This window comes from Paramisgurnus dabryanus, chromosome 3 (genome assembly GCF_030506205.2).
Source record: "Paramisgurnus dabryanus chromosome 3, PD_genome_1.1, whole genome shotgun sequence".
Taxonomy (NCBI): Eukaryota; Metazoa; Chordata; class Actinopteri; order Cypriniformes; family Cobitidae; genus Paramisgurnus; species Paramisgurnus dabryanus.
Window position 1 is genome coordinate 25,050,569 of NC_133339.1, and position 10,754 is coordinate 25,061,322.

Sequence of the window (10,754 nt, forward strand, 5' to 3'; positions counted from 1 at the left end):
CTGAATCCTATTAGACTTTCAATTGTGAATAACTTAAATTAGGAAAATTAACTTGAACAATTTGAATTTCAGTTCGTCTTATTTGAAGTGTCCTGTTTAAACGGTTACAAATTAGCATATATACAATAATATCTCATGCAATTCTAGAAATATTAAATGTAATTAATGCATTAACACTCGAACAGTTTCATTGAAATTTTAAGATGTACTTCAAAAATCATTATATTAAAAATCTACTAGAGATCAGTTCAGCTGCATTGAATTAGCTTAACTTTGAACAGATGCGATTTAAAATTACAGACCAGAATATATAAAAAAGAAACTCAAATATATGAATTAAATAGAAGAAAACCAACAGCGAAATAAATAAAACTGGTAAAATTATTAGAAACTTCTACAAGAGTTGGCAATGCGCCCTCTCGTGTTCAGAAAGAGAAACCACAACCCTACATGTCATGTACTTTACTGTATATTTGCATTAAACCATTAGAAAAGACAGATCCAATGATATTGTTTATATAATTTATTACATGCAAATGTAATATTCAATAAAACTTACACTTGGGGGCATAAATTTAAGAAATCCATTTGACATGGGATCTTTCTGATGTATCATCAAATTTATAGCTGACACCATGTTGGTATCAGTAATATTGCATTACCTTAATGACAATAAATAATAATAAAAATAATAAAAAACAAAAAACTTCCAGTGATGATCTGTCAAACTAATAGCAAACAACTCTAACTTTTTACTAAAAAAACAAGTTGGTGACAGTAAAGTGTGTATAGGCACCAACATTCACATCAAAAAAGGATTTCCCATCCTATTTTAGGTTTTAATGATATTTATTTTATTTTTCAAACTGAGGACCTTAAATTAGACAAGTAAAATCTTAAATACCCAGACAAGCACATTATGCAAACATATTAAATCTTTGGTGCTAAAATAAAACTTCTAAAAGAAATTTGGCTATTCTGTTATATATGCATTAAAGTTGTTCAGCAGTCACCTTCCAAAGTTCCTGCAAAAAAGAGCAGAAAGAATTGTCTGTTTATCAATGTCTCCCTAGACATCCATTGTTCAAGTGAGAACAGCTCCCCCTAAAGGGAGCCACAATAACAAGCAGACAAAAGGATGGTATACTACAACATACTGTATGTATTCAATGATACTCGTTCATTACAAAACAAACACAGACACACAAGCTCTTCTCACCAGCTGTTCCACTCTCTCATACTGAAAGAACTGAGGAAAAGAGCTCTTCACCAGCTCCACAGTAAAATTCATCTTTCCATCTGTCATCATCTCTAACTGGTCTAGGCAGTGACGGAAGTGATCATACGCCTCACATGACACGTCCATGTGTCGTAATGTGAAGTTCAATCTGTGTGAATGCAGAAACCATCATGTTTTCAGACTCAATAGAAAAACACATGACATGATCTGAATGTCTTGTCAGATGTGCAATTCTTACCTCTTTTCTAGGGAGAGGTAGATTGTGCTCGAGCGTCGCATGTGGCTGGTTATTCTGTATAGCGTTTTGAACAGGCCGTCTGTAAGATCATCATCATAACACACTAAAAAGGTAAGTACAAAAACATAATAATGAGACCTTTCGGCCTTCACTTTTATCATGGACACTTAATGTGCCTTAATTCATTATTACATTATGTTAATACTCTCAAAGCCGTGGCAGTTTTTAAGGCAATAAATTCATTGCATAATTATAGACGGCGACACTCTGTGTGCAAATTTACCATCTGCCGCGATCACAAAAGCGGTATTATCATGCAAGTCTGCTATCTCCGCCTCAGTCCAGCAGAACTCCAAATCTGGATCTAGGGAGATGAGATGACAGCCACATGTTGACTTTCGTAAGTATTATTTTACAGCTCCGAGCAACAGATGTTCCCAGCACCAGCCGAATTATAAGTGTGAGGAACCCCCTGTGTAATATACTGTGTGAATTGCCTTCCTTCCCACCGACAAATGAATTCTGCATTAGGTGATGGGACTGTGCAGTTATGACAGATATAAAAGGCTCTGATCCTCCACACCAATTTGCTTCACACCCCTGAATCTCCTCGTATTCCTACCTGTGCAGAAATCGTCCGCTATCCAGTCTAGCTGCCGCACCTTTATTTCGCTCTCTGTTGAATAGGGAGAGAAAATTTCGTAAATTTTTTTGTATGTGTATAAAAACCATTTGTCCCAAAGGCTAAAGCAAGCATAATTTGTACTTCTGTTCGCTATGTTGGCACTTGCAAAAAGAACATTTCATTCCATCCCTAAGCAAATACTGTACATACAAATCAGGTAATAAATTTATAACATTTCAATTTTGCTGAATAACAACAGGATTACATTTTCCTCCAAGCTTTTCCCACATTTGAAAAATGTATGTGTCTCACTCAGAAACTGGCACAATTATGTGGAAGATCTCCCTATGCCACACATTTACAAACATGAAAAGGGCTAAAAACTGCTGATAAGGACAGAACACAGCTTGAAATCCCGATATGGGGTTAATGCTTACCCTGCGATTCAAAGTGCTGCTTGTTCAAATTCACATTTCTCTGACACATGCTTAGGAGGTCCACACCAACATCTGTCGAACACAAAAAAAGTTAATTCAGTAACTAAAAAGGGATAATTTAGCCAAACACACTTTTCTCTTGTGAAGCGAATACAAAATGCTGAAATGGTTTGAAACATGCTGTGAACAAATCACACAAAAAAAGTAATGGTACAAGTGAAGTGAAATAGTGTCCAATGTATGATGATGACTCATACTATCCCTGCAGTGCGTGTCTTGCTCAAGGGCACCCCTTAGTAGCAACCTCATGGTCGTTAGACTCGAACCGGTGTCCTTCGGGTTTTAAAGTCTGACTCTTACTACTAGGCCACAACTATACACCGAAGTGTTAGGACAAAACCATTAAAAATCATTTTTAAGCCCTTTAGGCAATCTGTGGGGGTGACAACCCGATCCACCTGATGAATATAATAGGATAATAAACTTTTCTCACAGGCTGTCAGAATACTTAACAATCTGGTCTGACTCCCTCATCATAACGTAATGCACATGCATACTTTTATCACTATGTAGTCATTTATATGCAATTTTGACCCACCTCACATTAGACACTTAATGACAACTACTTTGGTGCACTTGAACAAGGCATCTTATTAATTGCTCCCCGGATGCTGGGATAGCTCCGGGTGTTTGTATGTGTTTGTGAATTGCAGTGTGTGTGTTCACTACTCACTGGAGTGCGTTAAATGCAGTTAATACTTGATAAGCATGTCACTTGCACATGTTTTCTTGTAAATTAGCATTTTTTTCCACACACTTATGTTTAGGTTTAGTAATTTCACTTTAATAGTAATAAATCAGTAATTGAAATGCGGTACACAAATGTCACTTCAGGGTTCAATTTCCAGGACGTTCCTCAACTTTCCAGGACCTTTTAAATATCATTAAAGCAAGCTCTATTCGGACAGGATATATTTTACAAATAAGATGTACACAGTAAAGTCCCTGTCCAAGACCCTGCAACATCCAGCATGGCAGCATCACTATGGCGTAGGGAGAATTAACAGCGTAAAGCCTGCTATAGAAAATCTAAATTTCAATTATCTTAGAAGATCATGGCAGGTCACACTGCATGACATAGATCTAATTAACATAGGTATGACATAGGTAAGAAAAATTTGCATATAAGCCTATTTACCGAAAGTCTGTTCCTCAGCCAGAACAAGCCAACGGATAAAAAGCGCTGCCAACTCCCTGTAACAAACCTGATCTGACAAGTATATCTGCCTTTATAATGATAATAAATAAAGCAAATGGTTTGATACTTTCATGCCGCCTGTTGAGATCCTAAAAACAAAGTGCTTGTTGTCCTGTTTATTACGTGACCATCATCTAAGGAAGATATTAACTAATCCTGCTGATTACTGCACAAAAACCACTCCAATTGGTTATGGTAATACATACAGTTAAATATTACATTTATTATTACATTTTTCATTGTATTAATGTTTTATGTAATTAAGTAATGTTATTGAATTCTGATGCTCACCAGTTATATCATGCGTTCTTTGCTGGCCGCTGTGTGTATTTAATTCGCATTTGACAGATATTTCAACTATAGCTTGAGATGTTAGTGAACAAAGATTTAGGAACATATAGCTTAAAAATGATTTTTTATATTCTGTATATTATAAGTCATTACAATTGAAGTAAAAAAAAAAAAGAGAGTTAAATAAGTTGAGACCATTCTAATAAAGGCTTAACCCTGGTGACACAGTTGTCTTTTCTCATGAAAAATATAGATAATGGAATAGGATTTTTAATTTTCAAATTATTACTTTTCAGAAATTAATATTCGAACATTCGTGTACATCCAGTTCGAACTGGACTGACTGAAGTGCCCTTGAGCAAGGCACTTTACCCCTGTTTGCTTTGCAGTGATAGCTGCCCAGTGCATACTAATTGTAGGTCGCTTTAGATAAAAGATTCTGCCAAATTATTAAAAGTAAATGATGACTAACGTTTTGTGTTAACTATCCCTTTAAATAAGAATGCTTTTTAAAATCCAGGACAACTTCAAGATTTTCCAGTACAATTTCTGTTTTTTTTTTCATTTCCATGTGTTTTTCAGCACTGGAAAATTACTCATTTAATTTCCAGGAATTCCAGGTTTTCCAGAACGCGTGGGAACCATGCACTTTTTCATTTCATTGGTATTTAACAAATGTGACAATTGTCTTTTCTCTGAAATCATCTAACACAATGGTTCTCAAACTTTTTCAGTGTGCAGCCCCCCTTGTGTAGGCCGCATTCCTTCGCAGCCCCCCCACAAGAAAATTTATGACAAAAAAACAGTAAAAATGTAAAAAAAATTTAGTGCTTTTGGTTAGTAGCCTTATTATTTTTTAGGTTTAATTACACATAATTCACGATAAATGTATGTATTTTATAAAATGTCATAAAACTGTGGCCCCCCTGGCACCATCTCGTGGCCCCCAGTTTGAGAACCACTGCTCTAACCTCTATTTCTGAATGACCTGAGGTCGGGATTAAGTGGATTTAAAGCTTAAGTATTCAATGAACGTATAATACATGCAGAGAACATTTGGTTAATATTATCATCTTATTTTTTGATGAAGGTGGCATAAAGCAGCATCTGAGCTCTGTTGTTACAGTATATTTTGCGTGTTTACATCAAGGTTTCCTATATTTTGTTGACAATAAACAACATTTTGAGTTTGCCTTTAAAAAAGACCTACATTTCCAAATATAGGTCTCCTATTTTGGTAATGTGAATTATTAACTTTTATAACAGGGTGCCTACACTATATACATACTGTACATATTGACGAGACTGAGTCCCTTTATACAGTGTGTCATAATCAAACAGTATTATATGAAAAACACATAGCACAAAAAACACATAGCACACATAGCACAAAAAATGTTTGGTTGACATTTGCCAAAACCCCTTGTAGTTATTGCCAAGACTACTCTGTGTAATCTTTGCAAAGGGGCAGAGTGAAAAGGTATGAAAGCACATAAGAGGAAACTAGCTGAAATCTCACAGGAGAGAGTGTGTTAATAAATACTGTGAGACCTTCCACACAAAACAATCAAACCACTGACTACCCTACTCAAATCCTTACACTATATACTGTAGTCAATCCCACTCAAACACTCCAAAAACCATAAACTGGTCTCACTGCTGCAAACCTAATTTAATTATTTCTTGCACCAGATAGAGCAAAGACATGCATTCATGTACATTTCTATACATACATATACGTCCATTCTCCTAATGTGACTCATATGCCAGTACATTTGATTTTTTGCAGTCTCCGACTGTTGCTGAGTGACTCTCCGAAGAGAATGCTGTACTCTATCTTAAGCCATCCTTTATCCCACCCTGTTTCTCTTTCTCCACAATGATGACCCTACTCTACTCTTATTGGTCTAAGAACATCAATCCAGCCATAAAGGTAGATAGGGCTCTAAAAATATCATTCACAAAGAAACCTGAAAATGTGTCACACATGAAGGGGAAATCAAACAGATGAAATTGGAGCAACCATTAAGGCAAAAAATAGCAATCAGGACTGTCAGACATTTGCCGAATGCATTTTCGGAGGCTTTCTTGATTCACAAAGCAATTCCGACTGTACATAAATAGCAGGCACAGAGCAAGATAAACATCCTGTGTTGTAGATGCAAATGGAGTATGATGTATAAAAGGTAAATCTTTCTTATAAATTACTTAATGATAGCTAAATGAAATTACTACCTGTGCAGTACACCGTTTTGGCCACCATAGCCATGACAATGCTAGCCAATCCTGTTCCTGCTCCAAGCTCGAGGACAGTGGCTTCTTTGAACATGTTCGGTTGTGCCAGGATAAAATCGGCCAGTAGGAATGCTCCCCGCCAGATCTGAAATGTAATATAAAATTCAAACAATGCAACAGTGTGGGGACGTACTGCAAAATTTCCTCCGTCGCTCACCTGTTTCCCGACATCCTCCAGAGGAGTCGCCATGGTGTGTTCTGTTTAAAACACATGGTATGAAAAACATTTCCAACAAATCAAATACAACCCAAAAAAACAATCCCTAACCAATCTTGATGATGTCACGGCCACCATCTTCTTCCTCAGAATCTTCATCTTGATCGGTCAGCGTGGCTGAAGATTGGCTGAGAATAACTGGACACACCGGGTCCCTGTGGCAGGTGGCGTTTCTGGGCCTCCTCACGACATCCAGATCCCCATCTGCATCCAGAGGGACATCCAAGGCATCGGAGCTCTCAAATGTCTCACGCTCACGGACAGGAGAACCATCGCTTGAATCCTTCTCATCACATGTCTGCAGAATCCTAAATTTTGAAATAAAAACTGGACAAGCAAAGACAAATTTGTTTTTAACTACCAGCAGAAAAGAGTCAACTCATTCATCTAACTGGTTTAAAATTGACTACATCAGTCTCTGACACCAGATGAATAAGATCAGATGAATAATACCTAACTATAACAAGGTAATGATCCCTGACAATTACAGAATGACAGTGGCATTTGTTGCACTGGACAGATGTAACGTTGGGTTTCTGTCTTGGAAACAACCAAACATGAGTCTGTCTGGCGCTGTTTGAAAATTCAATTCAATTTTTAAAAATAGATTTTCTTTTTTATTTCAGATATGAAGTATTCTATTAACTATAGCCTTGTTATGCTTATCCAAATTTTAATAGGGACTAATTTCATAAAAGTTTTTATAGATTGGTCAGTTGTGTAGTGTATATATGTGTGTTTGTAATGGAAATTACTATATAGTTCTCTAAATATTTTAATACATAAATAGAAGTTTAAAAAAATGACTGTTGTGACACAACTTTTGACACCACAAAACAATTTGAATAAATGAATTAGATTTCTGAGAAAGTACGCACAGCATGTATCTTATTATTAAAGAGCAAAACCGAAAGGCTCAATTTTACGGTGTCACCTTCAGTCTTGCATTAAAGGTCACCTCACCTATGGAGTCTAAAATCTAGTTGCTTATATGCAAGAATAGTGGTTGGTCACGTGTGGTATAATTTCAGCACGATTTGAGCCGTTCTGCTCCGGTGAAGATAATGAATTGCAATCAATGCAATGGCACATAAGGTCACATTAGGGGTTTAAAGTCAAGAATAGGCCACCCAGCATTGCCTTCTATGTATTAGAAAAAACATATTATTTTTTGGGCTATACGATGAAACGGGGGGGGGATTCATATGACTGCGATTCACTTGCATATATTTCCCTGTATTCAGATGCTGCCTTCACGTATTTACATTATAATACAAGATGCTTTATCAGTCAAACTTGCTCACTCTCACACAGGGTACCACCAAACCCTATTCATTCACCAATCAGACCCCATAGTTTTTTTCCAAATTCAGAATGTTTTATTAAAGAAATAAAAGCAAACAGTGAGTGTAAATACAACACAATAAAACTGTTCAAGTAACATTTCAAGTTTTTTTTTTTTACATTTCATCCCTTTTTTTACAATTGTGAATGTAAAATTTGCCATAAAAATAAAAGAATATTAAAATAAGTGTGGGTCTGTTTGTCGATAATACCCAAAAGAACATCTTTCCGCTGTAAAGTAACATTTTCATCAACATTGTCAACAATAAAATTAAGTAGCCTGTATACATTTTGCCAGAAAATAGATAGGCTACATAAGGACAATGCCAAAATAAACCTGTCTCTGGTTTCTGCTTGCAAAAGCTACAGCTCATCTATATCTTTTTTGAATTTGGTTAAATAATGTTTAGCTGGATATATTCTGTGAAGAGTTTAAAAAACACTTCATTAACCTTGTTTGTTAAGAGATAGCGATTGGGCAAGACCCGATCGTTTTTCTCCTCTCTCTTCCTTCGGGTGACACGACACAGCAGACCTTAACACATTGGTTTACTTGGTGGATTTGAAAAATGTGAATTTTCACACAAAAGAGAGGAAAAGTGAAATCCATACAAAAAAACGAAATCCTGGTGGCAATGGAGAGAGGGATGAGGCAACAATTTTGGTTCCGAAAAAAGGCAAAGAAATACCTCAGGCCGTTTCTCAATCCGAAGGCTGCAGCCTCCTGATGTCGCGTATGCAGGCTGCATACGTTATCAAGCCTGGGTTATTTAAGTTAACTGGGCATTACATTAGCAATTCATAAAAGAAACTACAACAATTTACGATTAACTAAGAATAATAGTCCACTTTATAATTGTTAATATTCTGAAATAAGAGTCTTGATGACGTATGCAGCTTAGAAATGCGACCTCCGAAGGCTGCAGCCTTCAGATTGAGAAACGGCATCTGCATTACGGCCACAAGATCCTTATCAGAAAGCGTTTTTAGCACAAGGGGGAACATTCCTGCTTTTATCCTGATGCCTTAAAATGTTGATCGTTTAGCGTTTCAAAGGTTTCGTGTTTTAAGGTTGGCCAGTTTTGAGTGTACAAAAAGCACAGGTGCTATTAGATTTTTTATTATTAATGTCAACATTGTTTGTTTAAAAGCTAACAAATTTTAAGTTATTCTTCTTAAGGGGTCTAAAATAAGGAAAAGAGACTTTAAGTCCTGTGTAGCACATATTACTTGAGTGTAATAAATGTTTTTGTTTAAAAAAATGAAAGGGAATCGTGATCTCTTTTCCCATGGAGAAAAATCGTGATTCACATTTGAGCAAGAATCGTGCAGCTCTAATTCTTGTGGTGATAAAGAAAGCCAAGACGTTATTTATTTAGTAATGGAAAATACATTTCCTCAACATTAGTAGGCCTATAAATTGCCAGACTTAACTGTTCAATTTGCCTTACCACAAAATCCCATTTTATGGTTATACATCGGTCTCTACAGCATTACAAAATGAATTTAAAATGATATTTGAGCCATGCAAGTGTAAAGGCCAATAGAAATCTGAAGATCAAAGGTGTGTTATTAAAAAAACTGTTATGACAAAAATATGCATTCTGTATGTATGTAATACCAGGATAACCTATATGTACATGTGCCTATACAAAATGTGTAGCGTGTCCAACCTTACCTGGTTGTCCAACAGCATTGAGCCTCTTCATGAGATGGCAAGCATTTGGTAACAGCAGGTGTACATCGGACAGAACAGTGTCACTTCTGAAGGTGACCTGGTCCATGACCACTCCTGCATGTCACTTTATCAAAGACTCTGCTCTGGGGAACAGACAGAGCTATTCATCACAACACTAATGTCTATATGCACGCGTGATGATAAATCTGCCATTCTTCAGAAATGAAAAACAATCTTGTTCGTTTACGGAGAAAGTGGGCGTGACCACTTTTCGACTTGCTGTCATTATTTTTAACATTTTGTAATATACGTCATATTTTTGTAATATACGTCAAATTCATCTATATATTTCTTCTGTACTGAAATTATATTCTCAGTACAGGTTTGATGCAAGTACAGACTTTTATCACAAATAACATTGAACGAAAGCTTCCAAGTTTGCTTCATACAGTACCTCGTAGTCTTCTAGTCAGCTCGAGGGCTGGCAATATATACCGACTTGTTGACAAGGAGGTGTTTTTAAATGTAAGCTCTGTAGTGTAATCAGTTGCATAAAATGATACTAAAAATAACCTTTTATAAATCTTTTCCTTAAGCTTACAAGATGCATGACACCAGTGTTACGTTATAAGCGGACCGTGCGTGTGACAGCGCGCTCTGATAACAGTTCCACAACAATGCGCTGTTGTCACGTAGTACAGTATGTGCTGTGAATGCTTCACATTTCAAACGTGTTTTATTGTTAGTTTATTATTCGACACTGCTTTTACATCTTCATTAATTTTATCATTATTTGAAACCAGTCAATAAGCGTTCATACAAGATTGTGATCCCACTAAGAATCAAGCATGATTGTTAACATAAAATTTAATTAAGAAACAAACAAATTAACAATTAAATAAATAAATTTTAGAAATCGTGATTCTTTAGAAACCTTGCTTGGCCCCTTAATTATTAATAAAATATTCATTTTTTATATTTTTATGAATGAAAAATAGGCTCTAAAAATTATTTAAAGCGAAAGTTCACCCAAAAAAATGAAAATTCTCTCATTATTTATTCACTCTTATGTTGTTACAAACCTGTATAAATAAAAAGGAAGATATTTCATAGTATTTTTCCTATTATAGA

General features: G+C 35.8%; 1 protein-coding gene across 2 annotated transcripts; it reads right to left on the reverse strand.

The window, feature by feature from the left end:
- Positions 1 to 508: 508 nt before the first annotated feature.
- Positions 509 to 10,254, reverse strand: mettl22 (methyltransferase 22, Kin17 lysine). 2 transcript variants are annotated; one of them, XM_065278954.2, is made up of 11 exons: positions 10,078 to 10,254; positions 9,624 to 9,761; positions 6,653 to 6,928; positions 6,542 to 6,582; positions 6,325 to 6,469; positions 2,541 to 2,612; positions 2,101 to 2,154; positions 1,762 to 1,842; positions 1,479 to 1,581; positions 1,220 to 1,388; positions 509 to 1,025 (listed from the first exon to the last, which is right to left on the reverse strand). In XM_065278954.2, the coding sequence occupies exons 2-11, from the start codon at positions 9,727 to 9,729 to the stop codon at positions 993 to 995; spliced, it is 1,080 nt and encodes a 359-aa protein (XP_065135026.1). In that variant the 5' UTR covers positions 9,730 to 9,761; positions 10,078 to 10,254; the 3' UTR covers positions 509 to 992. The 2 variants fall into 2 exon arrangements, with proteins under 2 accessions (XP_065135026.1, XP_065135016.1); XM_065278944.2 differs by having other exon boundaries at positions 9,624 to 9,766.
- Between the last annotated feature and the right edge of the window lie 500 nt (positions 10,255 to 10,754).